Source organism: Harmonia axyridis, chromosome 5 (genome assembly GCF_914767665.1).
Source record: "Harmonia axyridis chromosome 5, icHarAxyr1.1, whole genome shotgun sequence".
NCBI lineage: Eukaryota > Metazoa > Arthropoda > Insecta > Coleoptera > Coccinellidae > Harmonia > Harmonia axyridis.
In genome coordinates, this window is record NC_059505.1 from 7607568 (window position 1) to 7628812 (window position 21245).

At 34.6% G+C, this 21245-nt stretch overlaps 2 protein-coding genes across 2 annotated transcripts in view; both read right to left on the reverse strand.

Moving 5' to 3' along the window:
* Nucleotides 1-548: 548 nt before the first annotated feature.
* On the reverse strand, nt 549-10994 carry LOC123680434. Its single transcript, XM_045618332.1, has 6 exons — nt 10708-10994; nt 8978-9180; nt 6999-7356; nt 5225-5344; nt 3394-3590; nt 549-853 (listed from the first exon to the last, which is right to left on the reverse strand). The coding sequence occupies exons 1-6, from the start codon at nt 10934-10936 to the stop codon at nt 599-601; spliced, it is 1362 nt and encodes a 453-aa protein (XP_045474288.1). The 5' UTR covers nt 10937-10994; the 3' UTR covers nt 549-598.
* Nucleotides 10995-14666: 3672 nt separating this feature from the next.
* Nucleotides 14667-21245, reverse strand: part of LOC123680430 (leucine-rich repeat-containing protein 15-like) — a 150396-nt gene continuing 143817 nt past the window's right edge. Inside the window, exon 9 of the mRNA XM_045618328.1 lies at nt 14667-15676. Coding sequence (XP_045474284.1) covers nt 15402-15676 — 275 coding nt within the window. The 3' untranslated portion in view covers nt 14667-15401. The remainder of the gene's footprint in view (nt 15677-21245) is intronic.

Here is a 21245-nt window from a genome sequence, read left to right on the forward strand (position 1 = left end):
AATTAGAAAAGGATTGGAAAGATACGACTTATTTCGCTCTCTCCAGAATATTTATATTCACCACTTCACCATATTCATCAGTAAAACTTTTTTGTCACTCATATGACTTCTCATATTGAGGCAAATTTAATGCTATTTCGGAGTATATGATCAAATTCGATGAGGATGCAGAAATTAATGAGATATAATTGGTTTTATGGAAAAAAAGTGATAAATTCCGTGATCACAAGAAATGTTAAATTGAAGGATAACCACCAACATTTCGACCATGTGTTTTATGACATTTTTTGTTGCAAATCACTTGTATAACTTGCCCTTGAATTAAGGCCGTTTTAAAAGTGTACACTCTGTATTAGGCCAATTGAAAAGTCCCCGGTGTGATATTACTCTATTGTATGAATGGAATTTTAAATCAATCAGGTTAATTCATAGTCGCCAACCGGAGTCGTTTAAGAAGAGTCCTCCTTTACTCCTATCTTTCTCTATAAAAAAAAGGAAACAAATGAAAGGGAAAGGGAGGTCAAAATTGCATAAGTACATTGTGAAAGTGATGTTATATTTCATTATATTCATGGAATATTATCTTCAAAAGATCAAATTATTTTTCTTCTTTGAGCATTAGTACTTGAAACTCCAGAGGTTTATTATTGAAAGAAATTAAAAAGGCTCCATCTTTCGTCTCATGAATGGATCCAGGGTAAGTTTCCTTCGTTGGGATTTCTCTACCAACATAGGTTTTTGTACCATTAGCGAGGCTGCCCCCAGGTATCATTCGATCTTTATCCAAATTTGAAAAATCCGTCGACGTAGTATTGATCCATTCGAACTTATCAGGATATGTTGTGCTGAAAACCTGTAATATATGGTAAACATTTTAATAGTCCAACAGCTTGAAAATATTATTTGAAATTTACTTTCGAAATGCCAACTCGATCGAATCTCTTATAATGGAGTTATATTATAACCTGAATCCCTAATTTATTAAACGTACTGTAATGACTCTGTCTACTCACAGATGGCGCTGTGGGTTTTCGCGCCACACATACTTCGGCCTCGGCGTATTAATAGGGGTCATCGTATTGCAACAGACTCACTTCTCCACGATGGTGTGAGAGGGAGTTTTAGTAGTGAATGCTGGATAGCCTAACGCTGTGTCCTACGTGAGCGAATTATTGCGAGCGATGAGAGCGACGCGACCAAACGCGATTTATCAAACCTTGGAATATAATAGCGCTGTCCTACGTGCAGTCGTATCGGTCGTAAAACTGTTTCAGACGAATTTCGCGCTCTGTCGGCGATCAAATTATTTTATATTTCCAAGCGGAATTCGCGCGAACTTCAGTAGTTCTTGTTGATGCAGGCACGTTTACTTCGACCGCTCTAAAATGAATGATTTAAACGAAGTTTTAATACTGGCTGTTAGAAATTCCAGTATACTCTGGGACAAGACTGATAAAAGATATCATAATCGACTGTTGGTGGATAGAGAATGAAGTAGAATTGCCGATGAACTGGGGGAAACAAGTAAGATTGACGAATTAACTATAGTATTATATACACTGAGAGAAGTGTTTATTTGATATTATCGAAAATGCATTATAGTTAATGAATCATTTATTGGATCTATGGTCAAACAAATAATAGTTTCATGGAAATAAATAATTTATTTGAAATTCCACCAATAATCATTATTTATTATTACACTTCATTTATTTACGCATAACTTATATTAATAATGCTGAAGAAATAACCATTTGAAGGAAATAAATATAGTTGAGGTTAATATATCATTGAGTAATAATAAATGAACCTTATTTATATGTAATATGTATCCATGCAGATTGAAAAAAATATTTCAATTCATTAAAGGTTAACGTATTTCTTAGATTTTTTTTTGGTTGTTTCTATATGGTCAAATGTTCACTATATAGTCAAATGTTGTAGGAAGCAATCTACAATAACTGTGGAATGAATTTGGAGAAGTCCTTAATTGTTTATATAAGTGGTGAAACTCTCCAAATTCATTCGTTCCAAAAAAATTTTATTTGTTGAATTTCTCTTTCTGCGTCTTACAATTAGCATTTTTGAAGCCACATTTTCACATATGAATAATTTACGTTTTCTTGACCACCTCATTATAACTGTTTCTCTACAAGCGTATGACAACGGACTGATCTTCCGCAATGCACAATCCCAACCCAACCCAACCATATTTATGTCGCGTCGTGTCGCGTTTGTAGATTTCAACGTAGGACAAAAAAAGTCGCGCTGCTCACATCGCTCGCGTAGTACATAAAATTGGCGTCGCTCGCGTCGTAACATTAGTCGCTCACGTGGGACATAGGGTTACTGTCCATCACCGATCTCGGGACGAAATTTTTTGTCTTGATGCAACAGCACCTTTTTTTTCTTTAAATGGGGGTTTTTTCAACGATTTCATCCTTCAAACGATCCAATAACGCTATATAATGGTCTGGCCCTTTTGGAGGTAATCAATGAATATTATACCTTGCGCATCCCAGAATACCGATGTCATAACCTTGCCAGCTGACTGTTGTGTTTTTCCTCGCTTTGGAGTCGGTTCATCGTCTGCAGTCTACTCAGCTGACTGCCGATTGGTCTCCGGAGTGAAATGATGGAGCCATGTTTCATTGATTGTCACATATCGACGCAAAAAATTCAGGTTTATTTATTAAACAGCTTCAAACACTGCTCAGAATCATTAACACCTTGTTGCTTTTGATCGATTGTGAGCTCGCGCGGCACCCATTTTGCACACAGCTTTCTTATGTACAAATATTCGCGAATGATATGATGTACCCGTTCAGATGAGATCTTCACAATGTCTGCTATCTCGATCAACTTCACTTTACGGTCATTCAAAATTATTTTGTGAATTTTTTTGATTTTTTCTTCGGTGGCAGCCTCTTTTGGGCGTTTACTGCGTCCGCAGTTTTCGTTGCTCATTTCACCACGTTTGAACTCAGCAACCAATCAATGATGGTTGATTTTCCTGATGCAGACACCGGAAACTCTTCATCAAGCAATATATCATCAGCTCACGAAATATTTTTTTCCATCTTTTTTCAAATAACAAAAGCAGCTACAATATCTCACAAATTAATCGTTTGAAGGTTGGTACTAACTAAAACTCATATGGATTCAATACTAGCACCGCCATCTGTGCATCAGAACGGGAACTTTTCAAATGGTCTAATACCTATGTACCGTTCGGCAGGTTTATTCTCGGGTTTATAACAAACATGTCTTGATAAAATAACTAGAGATAAATGTATGGGCTAAAGTTAGTTACGTGACGATTCTAATAAGTTATTATAATTAGCATTATAAAGAATGGATGAGAGTGGTTAGGTGAAATAATAATGTACTCACGTTATAAATTATTCCTTCTCCTATAATATACCCACTACCCCTTTTCAAGTATGTAGAATATTCTAACGCATAACCAACGTCAAATATATCGGGATCAAGGAAAGATTGTCCTATATATAGTTGTGGATAAATCTGACTGTATCCAGCCTTGAAGGCATCTTCTTTGTTGAAAGCTATTTTTGGTTTCCAGTAATATTCTGTGAAAATTCTCTTAAAATTATTCAAATTATGAAGACTGAATTGACACAAGTCACGAAAGAGTTATTATTATTTTATTCACCTCAATAATTAATTCTAATTTTTTTTATCAGTTCAATGAATTCAAAATTATACAGGGTAATCCACCGCGATGGCCTATTACACGTTTATGAAAAACTAATCATAATTTTGCTAAAAATGTATATTTTGGGGTTTGAAACAGTTATCTTCCTCCCTAAAATATTTTCAGATCTCTACAATTTCCAGTTATACCGGAAACAGGCAACTACTTCCTTGTTTCGAATAGCACACCCAGTATATTATTGCATCATTAGATGTAATTTTTTTTAAGGCAATTTCAGCTATGGGTATGCCATATATCTTGCCAAAATCCACAGAGGATAGGCAAGGCAGAGGAGATAAAGGGTGTTTTTTTTAGAGCTATAGAACTTTAAATTGCAATAAAACAACGATGGATTATTCGATTGTCATGAATTTTATTTATCCGCAAGATAATCTTGTGGCATTACATTTTGAATATGATTTCTGGCATATGACCGCCACGTCTGGCTCGGATGTAGTCCAATCTGGACGTCCAATTTTCGATGACTTTTTCTAACATTTGTGGCCGTATATCCGAAATAACACGGCGAATGTTGTCTTCCAAATGGTCAAGGGTTTGTGGCTTATCCGCATAGACCTATGACTTTACATAGCCCCACAGAAAGTAGTCTAGCGGTGTTAAATCACAAGAACTTGGAGACCAATTCACAGGTCCAAAACGTGAAATTAGGCTGTCACCAAACGTGTCTTTCAATAAATCGATTGTGGCACGAGCTGTGTGACATGTTGCGCCGTCTTGTTGGAACCACAGCTCCTGGACATCATGGTTGTTCAATTCAGGAATGAAAAAGTTAGTAATCATGGCTCTATACCGATCACCATTGACTGTAACGTTCTGGCCATCATCGTTTTTGAATAAGTACGAACCAATGATTCCACCAGTCCATAAAGCGCACCAAACAGTCAGTTTTTCTGGATGTAACGGTGTTTCGACATACACTTGAGGATTAGCTTCACTTCAAATGCGGCAGTTTTGTTTCTTGACGTAGCCATTCAACCAGAAGTGCGCTTCATCGCTAAACAAAATAAAATGGACGTAGTGCACGATACGTATTCCGCACAGAACCATTATTTTCGAAATAAAATTGCACTATTTGCAAGCGTTGTTCAGGCGTGAATCTATTCATGATGAATTGCCAAACTAAACTGAGAATAAATCACTTGACAGCTGTTAAATCGGTCGCCATCTTGAACAGTAATGCCAACTTAAAGTTATATACCTCGAAAAAAACACCCGTTAGATATCCTACTACAAAATGAAAAAATGTCATTCTCAATTCCACCTGAAATATTTCACGGAAATTAATATCGCTTTCAGAATTGTCAATAAATTACGACATCTCCTTACTTATGGGTTTTAACTCGCAAGTTTATTTTAAACCCACCTAATTTTTTTTGTGGAATTCAAAGTGCTTCAATTCTTACCTGACGTTAACAAGAACATAAATTTTCAGTTTTAAGGTGATAAATAGTCTAAATAACATTGAAAATTTATATTGACTTAACTTACCCATAGATGCCTTCAGTCTCTTATTTGTTTTAAACTTATTTATTTCGGTTTGGTCACCTTCTGAGCATGTATAAGTACATGAAGCCCAGTTGATTCTTCTATAGAAGTTGGGTATTGAACCTTCAAATATTGAATAATAATTCAATTAATTTATCGATCATTTGACCATTGATAGACATTTTTATTGTGTTTGTCCATTAGCAAAATATTAAAAATCGAATCTCAATTATGATTCTATATATACTAACTGACAAAGAAACTGCAACACCCAGAAGGAATTGTTTAAATTTTAAATTATTTCTGGTAAAACATATATATGTATAGCAAGGAGTAAATGATTGAATTTTGAGAGAAAATCGTGAAGGTTTTTTCATGTGAAAATTTTTTGTTACTTAAATATTGTAGTCGTTTTTTGCAAGTTTTTCATATTTTACAACACACTAGCAGTCCGAGGAGATCCAAAGCCGATGTTTAATTGTTGTTAAAATGCCTAGAGCCTAGAGCAGAATTTATCGCCAGCTAAGTGAATTTGAAAGAGGTTGAATTATTGGTCTACGGGAGGCGGGGTTGTCATTCCGAGAAATTCATTTCGAGAAATCGCTAACCGTACGAACAGAAATCCAACTACTGTTATGAGATGTTGTTGAGCGTGGTTTGATAATGCCCAAAGTCGAAGAAGAGGCACAAATGAAGTTCAAGATCGACGTGTAAGACTAATGACCATTAGAGTCATACTCGATCTTTGGCTGATGAGTGGTTAGGAGAAGGCCATCTTGTAACTCAGCTCAGCAGTGCAGAAAGTAGTTCATGAGCAGTGCTCGTCACTACGCTTAGGCACATTCACAGCATTGCTGCCCGGGGAAGAATATCAGATCCTGTGTCCGAACGGTTTTCCTTCGGATAAGGTCTTTTGGACTGAATAATTATCGACCTCATCTTGTGTTACCTCTGACGGTTAAGCATCGCTAGCAACGATTTCAGTGCTGCAGAGAACGTCAACATTGGAATGTGGAATGGCATCAGGTTGTCTTTTCTGATGAATCTCGATTGTTCTTGAGTGCACATGATGGCCGAAGAATTAGAATTAGAGTTAGTTAGACGACGTCGGGGAGAAAGACGTGAACCGCAGTTTGATGTTGAGCGTCATGTACACCGTAGAGCATTATGGTATGCGGTGCTATTGCACTTGCAAATAGGCCACCTTTAGTCTTTATTCGAGGTTATATGGCAGTGCTGCGTTACCTTCAAGAAATAGTGGAGCCATATGTTCTCTCTTACCTTAACCGGCTTGAGAATTCAATATTTCAGCAAAATAATGCCCGACCTCATATTGCCAGAGTTGGTTTTAACCTTTTCGAAGCGTCCCTTGTGAATCTTTTGCCATGTCCGCCCAGATCCCTCGATATTTCGCTCATAGAGCATGGTTGGGACAGCATGGAAAGAAGGCTTGGAAATTTACTCCAGCCCCCACGGACTTTGGCGACTCTGAGACATGAAGTTCAGGTAGCTTGGAATAGTATCTTATTGCATCAATGCCAATCACGGTGGACAAACATATTATCAACAAATTTATTAAAAAAAAAAATTGTAAAGCCTTCGTTTTTTTCCAAATTCCAATCATTTACTCCTTACTATAGTATCTATGTTTAACCAAAAAAATTAAATTTAAACAGCTCCTTCTGGGGTTAGTATACATTTTTCTGAAGTATTGTATTTTCAACTCAGAATATTCTCCTTGATCAATTTCAAGGAAGTAAGTAATAATTATACTCACCTAACTTGTAGGAAAATTCAAAGGAATGGCTACATAAGCGTTTCATCTGCATGGTTTCATTACCAGGTTCTTTGTTTAGGTACATGAGCCACTCGAAATTTTTTGTTGAACCAACTGTACCATCCTGTTTCGCATATTCCATAGTATCATTGAGTTTGCTTGCATAACCAACATACGTTGTTTTTGAGGCATATTTTACGATGTAATGAGGTATATATTCTGTTCGATTTTCTTTTGTTAATTCGACATGATAACCTCCAACTACGTTCTTTCTATCCGCCTTCTCCCTCAACTTGTCGAGTATTTCTTGAGTCAATTTCGTCCACACTAATCTATGAGGTTGCAATGTGCATAAAATCTGGAAACGTATTAATGTTTGAGAAGATTTTTAGGCGTTATATTATTTTGTTACGATGCCTGTAATTTTAGAATTTTGAGTCAGGTGTTTTTCATAGTTTGTGTAAGAAGTAGGTACAAGGGCGTAGTTCTTTTTTTCTTGGGGGGGGATAATCGAAAAAAAATTTTGACGACATTGTTTACTCATCTATAATGTGAGAAAAAAAAGTTTGATAACGAAGTTTGAACCAAATTACTCAAAATAATTTTTTTATTACCAATTCGATTGTTCTTATCTCATACTGGGTGTTCCTGAATTGAAGTTACTAAGAAAAATGAGAGATTCCTTGGATGATTTTAAAAATAAAATGGTCCATAAACATGAGCCCGCAAACGTCTTGTTTTCGAGATACAGGGTTTACTGTAGTCCTCCTTTTTTGTGATGTTTCAGCAGCTTATCGAATCTTTATTAATCTTCGCCACAGAGTTGGTAAATAAGTACCAAATCTTATAATTAATTTATTTATCACAGCTACCAAACTGGATCTTTGTAATAATTTGGATTTTCCTGAGAATTACTGTAGAGAGCTATTTGAATTTTTTTCTCGAAATCGATTTCAGATACGACAAAACTACAACAAACCAAAAAGTGTAGTACTGAACTAGAGTTTCTTATTATTAAATTTCTCTAAATTACCAGTGGTTCACCAAAAATAATTTTGAAGGAAAGAAGCGGGCACCCTTCCAGAAAAAAATCACCCTGTAGATTTGCATTCAAAATAAGGATATCACATCATGATGAAAACCTTAAATTGGAATATGCGAGTATGTGTCGATTCAAGTTAATCTTGTTAAGGAAAAGTGCTACCAGGGAAAAACTTGAACTTTAACACCTGTATCTCAAAAATAAAGCATTTTCGGGCTCATGTTATAGGACTTTTTATCTTGGAATGATCCAAGAAATATGTTTTTTTCATTTGTATCTCCAATTTAGGAACATCCTGTAAATATTGCCAATACAAAACTGATGTCTTCACGAAATAATTGCAATTTGAATGAAACACAATATAGTACAACGCAGCCCAGACAATTTTTCGATGCGAATTACTCAGTCCAGTTCTTTGATAACTACATATTGAAGTTGTGTGACGAGATACAAAAAACCGAAAACAACGGGTAAGTGTATACCGATGACGAATGCAAAAACCACAGATGGCAAATAAGGGGCGGTGCCGATAAAGCGGATAGATAGAGGAAAATAATAAACCTCGAACAAAACAACGAGCTCGTAGTGCAATAAAAGTACTCATCTTGAAAGCGATAATAAACTCATAAACCTTAAAGAGCTTTCGACCTTGATCGCATCTCACTAAAATATTTTTAAAGCATTTTGTCGACATGAAAATTTGTATAGAGCTTGATATTGTTATTTTATATCTGAAAGCAAATTTTTTATCCATACCTACCGAATATAAAACTTTGAAATTTCATTTGATTATGCCCATTCAGAAATTGTTCTGTGGCCTTCGAGATCCGTACCTACCATGAAATTTTCAGGTTATTCGTTCGAGCTTTTGGATTTTTCTACGATTATAATCAGAGTACCTAATGTAAACAATTTTTTTGTCGATATTTGTATTCACCTTGATATTTTCCGTCAATTTGAATGTTTTTCCTTTAAAAGGATTATAAACATAGGGAGTACCATCAAAAATTGTGGTGACAAAGGTACCATTATGTGCTGGATCATATACCAAACCCATATACGTTTGAGGTTTTTGAGAAGAATCACCCAGAATATAGGCATCGGGTGGTATCATACCATAAAAATCCCTCCAAAAGAACCCTGAAATTTTCACGTATCACAAAGCTGCCAATTTGACACCACAGAGTTGTAATGGGTAATAATATCAAGGGAGCATAGACAATATTCGATTATACACCGATTCACGAGAGAGAGAGAGAGTTCTCGAGACATCACGAGAGCGCAGCTCGAGTTGTATTTCGCAACTACGTCGAGTGAAGAGATTCGTATAATCGAAATATATAGTCTATGCTCGAGTGGTATTCGTTACGATTATATAACGAATAATTTCAATAACTATAACCATTTCAATATACATTTCGATTATTCAATGACATTTCACTGAGCTTGACTTTTATTGTTTGGCGTACGTCCAAGAATTTCACTATGGAAATGATCACAATATAGCAGGAGGCGAAACACCAAAACGATTATACCACGTCGTCAAGTAGGATATTCACTTATCAATACGCCGTAACTATGGAAAATTTACAGATTCTACTGGTTCATCAGAACATGAGTTGTATAATCATAATAATACGAGGGTAACTATTTATGTATTGAGAATACAAAAAATAAACAAGCGGGTGCAAAATTTCTTTACTGCTTCCAAAAATAATCGATTCTAAGATCTATACAATTTTGCAAGCGATTGATCATTCGAAATATTTTTTCCAGTCATGAGTACTTATAACACAAAAAATGTCAAATTTTACGATGACATTATCAGATTTCACCTGGCAATATCAATGTTGCCAATTGTCAATATATAAATAGTAGTAAATCTAATTAAAAATATCACTTACCAGTAACCATACAAATTAATCAAAATAAATCTAGAAATAATTACTATTATCAACAGTATAAGTTACAACCAGCTGGAATGTAATCTAATCAGAAAAAATAATCATAATGTGTTTGCGGAAAAAAGTAGTTGAATTAAATCCTTTACAGGGTTGTCATCGTTTTTTTTTAACTTAGCAGTTGGTGTGTCTGTTACGAAAAATTGACAGATTACCGAATTTGAATATGAATCGTACGTTTCGAATTTTGAAATGATTTACAATTAAGCATTAAATTTGTGAATTATCGATTCAATACCACCATAATTCAGGGAAATTGCGAATGATGTTGCAAATCATTCCACTTTATCCAAATTAAATTATATTGACAATTATTGACGTTTGTTGAAATTTGATAGGATTAGAAGTCAGTATAGACAACCTCAAAACGAAAATATAACTGAAAACGATGCTGTAATGAGTTCATTACACCACTGTTTTTAGAATTACAATGAACTCATTACGATACTCAAATAGAGAAAATATTTAAAAAATCGATCAAATTATATTCTACTATTGAAGTGGTCCTGAGAATTATCGTCACGACACCAGTAATAGTTGCATCTACAGAAAGAAGATTTGAGTGGTTTAAAATCTACGCTCTAATTCGCAACTTAATAAGTAAATCTCAGAATAGCAATCGTGAAATGCTTTGATGTCCACTTATTAGAATATAGCGAAAAAATAATAAATAAGATTTTCAAAGATGAATCAATATACACATTACCCTCGGGTATTATCGATTTTTCTTCTACGGGATCAGTGCTTCTTTTGGACGTGCTACCACATTTTTCCAAACATACAAATCTACAGTATCTGAATTTCAAACCAAAGTTTACGCTGACTGAATGACCGTAACCCTGGTAACCAATAGAGCCATATTGGGATGTCTGAAGTCCTTCACATATTTGCAAAATAACAAGTATAAAAAATGAGAAAACACTTAAAACCCTCATGACTATTACCAGAATGGATCTATTTTTGTTTTAGTTTATACATTTAACGAAGCGAACATACATAAAAAAAAGTGATAAGGATATTTTTTTGTAATTACATGACTTCCATTGGGAGCGGTTTTGATAGTTTGTGCGATATCTTATCTAAACGATTATTAAAATTTCATATAATTTTTCCATATCTAACTATGGAATTTTTACAGAAAATTTTTCAATTATTTTTAATTTTTACTACCTTAAAAAAGATTCTTTGTAATTTTCCGATGATTCTCACGAAATTTTGGATACGTCGGCGTTTGGATACGATCGTTTTATTCGATCAGATAGATATTTTTTCATTTATTCTTCAGAAATACCTAATGGGTACTTTTATTTCAAGTTTTGTCCGCATATGGATAAAATCAAAATAGAAAAAACTATGAAAGTTAACTGATATGGTAATAATCTTGATACATATGAGTAAACGATAAGACTCATAGCAAGAAATGAAAAAGTGTGATGCTACAGAACATTATTCCCACTGCACTGAATACCAACTGGAAGTCTTTTTAAAACTGTAACTTATAAGGTGAGAATAGAGAACGGTATATTTGCATATGCAAATGCATTTTCAGCCAATACTCACCAATTATTACGTATTTCATCAAAAATTCAGAGAATCTCCTTATTTTCGCTGTATTTCTTATTTTAGTCAATATTATCATTTCAAACGAAAGTGTGTAAGATGACTTCGATACCTACTCCACATACTCATACTCATTTATTTTTTCTCAAAACATTAAAAAGTGTGTCAACAATGTCAATATACCTATAAATTTGAAATATACAGGGTGATTCACTGCGATGGCCAATTAAACGTTTATGGAAAATTAATCATAATTTTGTGCTATAAATTTGCATGTTGAGGTTTGAGACAATGATCTTTCTCCCCAAAATATTTTTCTACAATTACAACTTCATGTGAAATGTCGAATCTCGGATTTTCAACATGGGTTCATTAAGGCCCAGTTTCACCAAACAGCCCTTGATCCCTGATTGATTAAACTCCGCTTGTTACTAAAGCAGGCTCAACAGTGTTTTCTGTTTCACCATGCATCAACCCGTCCGAAGATGATCGCGATTAACCAAATCGCGATTAAATAGTGAAACCATTTGGCAACGTTGTGAACAAACAGTTATATAGTGTTCTGTATCGTATTAGCAGTGATGACCACCATTGGCGCTAGGTGTCAGGTGTCATTCATTCATAACTTTAACATTTAAAATCATTTGTCATCTTGTAAACAAAAAACAAAGTTAATTTTTGCCGAAAATGTCGAGTGTTGTGCTTCGAAATGTCGGAAACTTGCAGAAGTTAAAAAGAAATTATCTCATTTCACAAAACCACACAGTCTAGAAAAAAAACTATCTAAGTAATTTTATTAACTTATTTATTTTTATTAACAAGTTTAACTGCTTCTTAAATAATATTTCAATCAAACATATCAATAAATTATTCTTTGCAATAAATTTCATAAAACACAAAAACAAAGTTTACGTGTATTTTGAATGGGAAATATTGAGCCTATACATATAGTCATATTTCGATAAAATTGACCCAAAAATTAGAAATTTCCGGAAGAATCATTACATAGACAAGAGTTCCATACTGATAAATAATTATTCATCTCAACTTGAAAGGTTATAATCCTCCAAAAATGGCCGATTAGTGCTAAATCGCGATTGGTCGATTAAATGGCGCTTTGGAGTGTGGTGCAACGCTACATTACATTAATCGTGATCTAAGGCCTCACTTAAGAGCTAAGTCAAGATTAAAGCATTTGGTGAAACTGGGCCTAAGGGTCGGTAGACCATCACGAACTTGATGTGTATAACACAGTACATCACTTCTGCTTTAGATGGTTCTTCTCAAGTGGATGTACTTTATACAGAAATCCCTGAAGCGTTCCATCGACTGGACTATGGTTTACTTCTACGAGTTTCAATTGTTTTTTTGAATCTAACCTTACGAATAGGCGGCTTTGGGTTCGATGTTTGGGTTACATATCGGCTGAATTCGTTGCGTCTTATGGTGTTCCCCAGGGATCTATATTGGGTCCACTACTATTTATAGTTTTCATCAATGATATTTGATCCCATTTGTTTTCCCAAACTTTGCTTTGGGAAGCAAAAACTTGCTTCCCCTTAACATTCAAAAATGTAATGTGGTTTCCTTTAACCTATAGAAATCAATAGTAAGAGTTCCCATATAACGTAGATGGTCACGTTCTCAACAGAGTCGTTCAGTATAGAGACCTAGGCCTTCTGTTCGATCAGAGACTTTGCTTCACGCATATGCTACCTACTGTTGTTTTGAGTGGCTTCAAGACTCTAGGTTTCATCATTGGAAATTCAGGATGGTTTCGGGATGCAGAGACATATTTTGTTTCATTCAATGCGCTTGTGAGGTCAAAGTTTGAGTATGCACTAACGGTGAATCACCCTATATTTCGCTGATATGAAGAAATATCATGAAATTTTTCAAACAACATGTCGAATAAAAATGAAACATTTGCAGCGTAAACCTTCTCTTTATTTAAGTTTCACATTATACATGGAATTTTACATTTCTGAAACATTGAATAATATTAACTGGGATATATTATGACACAAAACACAACAGCCAGTTTGTCAAAGATGAATATATAACCTAACTCTGGATATGCAATGATGTGCACATTAATAACACCTACCAGATATATCATACACGGTAAAATCGTAAAAAGGTTACGCGATCGGACGTTTCCTACACGTTTTTATGTGATAACGACCTGACACTAGAATATTAGAAAAATATTAAAACTGATGGTTTCTTTGAGCTGGACATAAAAACGTGTAGCTCGGCAACGTCGCGATCAGATATGTCTTGAAATGGTCTGGCAACACTGTCAGGGGGGACAGGGTTGCAATAAACGTCTTCACTAAAATATCTCTCGCTCATCAAATTTAACCTCTTATAATAATAAACCTACAAAATATCTTTGACAATACGTGTACATATAGTTTATCGCAGATATATTAAATGATATGTAGAGACAGGAAAAATTTGTTTATTTTCCCGGTAAAATTCCGATTTTATCAATGTAACCCGCACTTTTAACTTACTGATCTGAGACTTGAATTTTTCCCTAACAATTAAATCAATAACTGCTAGAATATTCAATAGACACTGAAATGTATTTCTACATTCGAATGATGATATGCTTAGTATTTCAGACCAATAATTGACATTCAGACTTTCCTTAAACTACCCTAAATATGGTATTCCTAATCCGAACTTTCCGTAATTCCTGAAAAAAGTTACAACCTATTCTCTAGATGGGTAAGGTACGGGTAGAGCTATTTCAGTCACAAAGAACACCGAGATTTCCTGATATGCATACGATTGATCAGAAGGAATTTTACTATCACACTGCATATAGTGCATCGAAAAATGTACCAATTTCTGATCTATAACTTACCAATTACTATATTTATGTATATATTATATAAGATATATATTTTTTAATACTAATGATATGATTTTATCAAGCTCACAAAATTTTTGGCTCATGCAATTCGGAACAACATCGGTACATCGCGTTTATGAAAATTTACAATAGAAACTTTCACTGTCCCAAAACGTTCAGATACCGATGGTCGAAAATTTTCGAAAATGGGTTACATATGGGTTACATATGGGTTACACATAATATGATATGGATGATTTTGAAGAATCCACCATAATATATTTTTCCTCAAGCAGATTACTGCTTGTCCCAATATTAAGGCTTGGTGTGCGATATCAAACAAGGATTATGAACTAAATCCTTAAAGAAATTAAATTCATTAACCACACGATAAAATACTTCCAGAAGAAATTTCTACATCTAGCATACATCAAGATATATAGAGAAAATGACATCTACTACAGATATTGGGACATCAATGAAACAGTGGATTATTAAGGCGTACTCCTGAATCAGTCCAAAAGTTACCTTTATGTTCGAGTGAAGTATGAAGACAAACAATCAATTCAATGCCATGAAATATTGAAAGGCTCTACACGATTCTGGTCTCCATAAGCAATACTCGGAACTTTATGATATGTTTTCGACAAACTACACATTTCAATACAGAATACTAAAATTTTAGGAAATTTTAATTTATCTAGCTTAGAAAAGCGGTTTCTGGATATTCTTTAAATTGGAATAACTAAGAAAATATTTCATGTCATACAGAAAGAATATGAATTTATGACGATTCGAATAAAAAATATATTCACCTAATTTTTTGACTATGAGAAACTACAACTCACTACGAGTTACTCTACTCGAACTATAACAAAAATTGCAATAACCTGAACAGTTTCTTATAGCACTCCTCGTGCTATAAAATACAATTCAGGATGTCCCTAAACACTAATCGATTCTCTTTAGATGATTCGTTAAAAGAATATCACGGTGCAAGCTAAAACACTTATAGTTATTGGAGCCAATAACTCTATTCTAGCTGATTTTCCATTGTTATTAAGAGAATCGTAAGATTTTATTACGCAGTTCATCTTCTCTAAAGGTAGAGATTGCAAACTGTACTCTCTCTGATCCTGAGAATACAAACATACAGTTCTCTTCTTCTGCATCATTTCGTCATCTTTATCCTTCAGTCCTTTTATCCAATTTCGGTACCACTGGAGATCGCAGTCACAAATTAGTGGATTGTCTAGAAAAAAACAAATTAGAGAAAGCACTCACTTCGGTTCAGAAAATTTTGCGCACTCGTTCAGTGATGAGGGTTTTCCAATAAGAGGTTTCAATTTGATATTGAAAAAAATTGTAGAAAAATTAATATTTGTTCAATTCATTTTGAAGAGAAAGGTATGCCATTATCGAAGGACAACGATATCAGTCAAATGACCGCCACGGTAACAGTTTTGTAGCCTCATATTTTTTTCATGAAATTTTACATTATTTTCATCATTTCGCGAATTTGTAGCTGTATGTCCTCGAAAACTTAAGGAATTCCATCTTCAATAAATTATTGAGCATTGTCCTAGACCTTATCTTCTAATTGGCCCCGAAGCAAAAAGTGGAAAGGAGTTAAATCACAAAATCTCGGTGGCCATTTATGATCACCTCATCGGAAAATAACATGGCCGGGCAACTTTTTTTGTGAAATTGCAATTGTTTCACAAAATCACGAAATTTCAGACGAATATGCAGAATAATGGAGATATTAAACTTATTAGAATAATTTTTTTTCATCTTTTCGGATCTTGTGTAACAATTCTCAACAATCTTCGTGTCGTTATTTTAAAACTTACTTACTGAGTAGGTAGTCTTCGAGTTGAAAGGGAAACAAAATATTAGATAACTACAATTATGTTGGATACATTTATGTCATTATGAAACTTTATTCTGACCTTAAACCTACCTCGAGAATATCGAAGGCCGGCACCGTAGAATACAAGCTTTGTGGCCAATAGGCGCACAGAACGAGGGCGCAAAAAAAATTCGAAATGATACATACCCATGAGATCGATTACCCTGAGTGTATCCAAAACGTTTTCCATAACTTCTTCAGGTACATGCAGAAGCTTGTTATTCTGAAGATTCAGGGTTTCCAAGGAATTCAAATTATCGAACGTCATTCCAGATAAAGTGCTGATGCTGAAAGAAGATGAAACTTTTCATTATCATAAAATGAAACTCAATTTTGTTAAGAGATAAAATGAAATATATTTACAGAACAAGAATAGGTACAGATTAAATTAAGTGTGATACTTCAACAGCCCTGATACCTATTTTATTTGAATGATATACTAACTGACAACGAAACTGCAACATCCAGAAGGAGCTGTTTGAATTAAAATTTTTTTTTTTTGGTATACATTGATAGTATATGAAAGAGTAAAGAATTGAATTTGGAGAAAAAATTGTGAAGGTGAATTCATGTATGCAATTTTTGTTACTTAAATATCGTAGTCGTTTTTTGCAAGTTCTTTTGAATTTTACACAAACCGCTGTTCGAGGAGATCCAAAGTCGATGTTTGGTTGTTGTTGAAATGTCTAGAGCACGTGTACGCGGAATTTATCTCCACCTAAGTGAATACGAAAGAGGTCGAATTATTGGTCTACGGGAGGCGGGGTAGTCATTTCGAGGAATCGCTAACCGTACGAACAGAAATCCATCTACTGTTATGAGATGTTGTCAAGCGTGATTTGATAATGCCTAAAATCGAAGAAGTGTAGGCACCGGATTTCGAAGGGGTACAAATGAAGTTCGAATTCTAAGACTTATGGCCATTAGTGACCGATTTGCGGAACTGGATTTTTAGCTGTTGAATGGTTAGGAGAACATGGCCATCCATAACTGCCCGAACGGTTTACCGCCGGATAAGGTCTTTTGGACTTCAGCATCATCGACCCCAACTTGTGTTACCTCTGACGGTTGAGCATCGCCGGCAACGATTACAGTAGTACAGAGAACGTCAACATTAGAATGTGGAATGGCATCAGGTCGTCTTTTCTGATGAATCTCGATTCCCCTTGGGTGCACATGACGGCCGAAGAAGGGTTAGACGACGTCGGGGAGAAAGACGTGAACCTTAGTATGATGTTGAGCGTCATGTACACCGGACAGTAGGTGTTATTGTATAGGGTGCTATTGCACATGCAGTAGGTCACTTTTAGCCTTCATTTGAAGTAACATGACACATAACCATTCAGACACGACAGGGATATCGAAAACCGTTAGAGATACAGGGTACAAAAAAGTTACGTTATTTAGGGATTGGTGTGTTGATGTTAACAGATCCAAAATAGCTCCAATGGTTCCCGAGATAACTCAAAAAAACTGAAAATCGAGATTTTTTTCTGTATAACTCATTTGTTTCTGGAAATAACTAAACGAAATTCAGTTTGTAAATATTATTCAACATAGATATTCTGAAAGAGGTGATAAAGAAAAAATTACGAATTTAACAATGTATCACACTCTACAAAAATATGGAATCTAGCTAAGCAAATTTGAACTTCCTTTATTTTTTTGTTTAATTAGTGGTGTAGTATATATCAGTAGGAAGATTCTGAATATTTTCATACTTGGTACATCACAGTAGGCTGGTGCAAGAATTGTCAAATAAATTGTTACATCGTTCAGTTGTTATGTGAAATCATCACTTGATTTTTGTAAAAACCTAAATCCTGTTAGATAAGTAACGTCTTATTAATAATATAATCATGCTGATACCAACACTCTTCATATAGGCAATGTCTGGTCTGGAGAAATTGTTCTACATAAATTATAAAGTCAAAATATGGTTTCACATGATACCTGTCATTGTCAACAAAGTTATTTGACAATTCTGGCTCCAGCATACTACGTAAATCATTCAATATGTTGAATATAACAACATAGCAATTCGATTTGGAATATCAGAATGGTCAAATAACTTTGTTGGTTTGTGAAACCATCACTTGAGTTTTTTTAATTATGTAAAACAATTTCTCCAGACATTGCCAGTTGTACGCTATCTAGATTGTTGGTATCAGCATGATTATGTAATTAACAGGACGGTACTTATAAAACAGGAATTAGGTTTTTGCAAAAATTAAGTGATGGTTTCACATAACGAAGTAACAAGTTATTTGTGTAGCTAGACTCGATATTTTTGGAGAGTGTGATACATTGTTGAATTCGTAATTTTTTTCTTTATCACCTCTCTCAGAATATCTATGTTGAATAATATCTACAAACCGAATTTCGTTAAGTTATCTCCAGAAACAAATGAGTTATACAGAAAAAAAATCACGATTTTTAGTTTTTTCGAGATATTTTGGATCTGTTAACACCAACACACTAATCCCTAACTAACGCAACTTTTCTGTAATTTAAACCACCCTGTATCTCTAAGGCCCAGTTTCACCAAACAGCACTTGATCCCAGATTGATTAAACTCCGCTTGTTACTAAAGCAGGCTTAAAAGTGTTTTCTGTTTCACCATGCATCAACCCGTCCGAAGATGATCGCGATTAACCAAATCGCGATTAAATAGTCAGACCATTTGGCAACGTTGTGAACAAAGAGTTATAATAGTGTTCTGTATCGTATTAGCAGTGATGACCACCATTGGCGCTAGGTGTCAGGTGTCATTCATTCATAACTCATAACATTTCAAAACATTTGTCATCTTGTAAACAAAAAACAAAGTTAATTTTTGCCGAAAATGTCGAGTGATGTGCTTCGAAATGTCGGAAACTTGCAGAAGTTAAAAAGAAATTATCCCATTTCACAAAACCACACATTCTGGTAAAAAAACTATATAAGTAATTTTATTAACTTATTTATTTTCATTAACAAGTTCAACTGCTTCTTAAATAATATTTCAATCGAACATATCAACAAATTATTCTTTGCAATAAATTTCATAAAACACAAAAACAAAGTTTACGTGTATTTTAAATGGGAAATATTGAGCCTATACATATAGTCATATTTTGATAAAATTGACCCAAAAATTAGAAATTTCCGGAAAAATAATCACATAGACAAGAGTTCCATACTGATAAATAATTATCAATCTCAACTTGAAAGGTTATAATCCTCCAAAAATGGCCGATTAGTGCTAAATCGCGATTGTTCGATTAAATGGCGCTTTGGAGTGTGGTGAAACGCTACATTACATTAATCGTGATCTAAGGCCTCACTTAAGAGCTAAGTCAAGATTAAAGCATTTGGTGAAACTGGGCCTAAATAGTTCTAACCCTGTACAACAAACATCGAAGCAACTGAGGATGGCAATGAACAGTTGTGTTACCCAGGAATTAAGCTACAATGCAAATAATAATGGCTAAAATCGCCCAAAATGTTCAAGGGAAAATGGACTACAAACATCGTTGAGATATAGTCCGAATTTCAAATTTAGTCGGTGTCTATATTATATAATAAAAATATGATGAAACAAAAAGCCTCACCATTTATTGGGTGTTCCTTCGGTTGTGTCGAATTTATTCACAGTGTAACAATTGAATCCCATCTTATTCAATTCTGATTGCTCATTTTGTCATCGTTTCGCGAAAAATAATCGGGATTCACTATTGTTGTACCATATGTCAATCCTTGGTTTTATCGATAAATCCTGTTGGATAATTTTGTTCATTATCATACGCACTGCATCAATATGTCTTCTTGGTAACGAGCTTATACCAATTAATAAGAAACGCATCCGCCACTTTTATATAATGAAAGCCAGTATACCAATTAACCAATTGAAGTTTACATTTATGAATAAAAGGTTTTCAATTTTTTTTTCATCTCTTCATTTTGATATTGAAAAAAAAAGCGATGAGGAAAAACGATGCAGAACGATATCAGCAAAATTGCCGCCACGGCTACGGCTGCAGCACCATATCCTTTTCATAGAATTTTCCATGACCAATTCGCACATTTTCAGCTATATTAGACCAATTGAAAAGTCCCCGGTCTGATGCACAGATGGCGGTGCTAATATTGAATGAAAAGAATCGATATGATTTTTAGTTCCAACCTTCAAACGATACGTGTCAAAATTTGACAGCAGTCCGACTATTAGTTTGTGAGACATCGCGTGTGAGTGTAGCTACTTTTATTATTTGAAAAAAGATGAAAAAAAAAATCTGATGAAATATTGCTTTTTGAAAGGAACAAATACAGTTGAAGCAAAATATTGGCTCGATGAAGAGTTTCGAAGGTCTGCACCAGTAAAATCAACCATCATTGATTGATGAAATGAGCACCGAAGAAGGCGAACGCAGAGGACACCCAAAAGAGGCTATCACCGACGAAAAAATCAAAAAAGTTCACAAAAAATTTTGAATGACCGAAAAGTGGATTTGATCAAGATAGCAGACATTGTGAATATATCATCTGAACGTGTACATTATTTACGAATATTTATACATGAGAAAGCACAACAGCCAGCTGGTAAGGTTATGGCATCACTATTCTGGGATGCGCAATGTATAGTATTCATTTATACCTCCAAAAGGGCCAGACCATCAACAGCGATTATTATATAGCGTTATTGAATCGTTTAAAGAATGAAATCGTAGACAAAGGGCCCCATTTGAAGAAAATAAGGTGCTGTTTCATCAATGCGCCGTGTCACAAATCAATGAAAACACTCGCAAAATTGCATGAATTGGGCTTCGAATTGCTTCTGAATCCACAGTATTCGCCAGATCCGGCCGACAGCCACTTTTTCCTGTTCTCAGACCCCAAAAGAATGCTCGCTGGAAAGAAATTTAGCGCC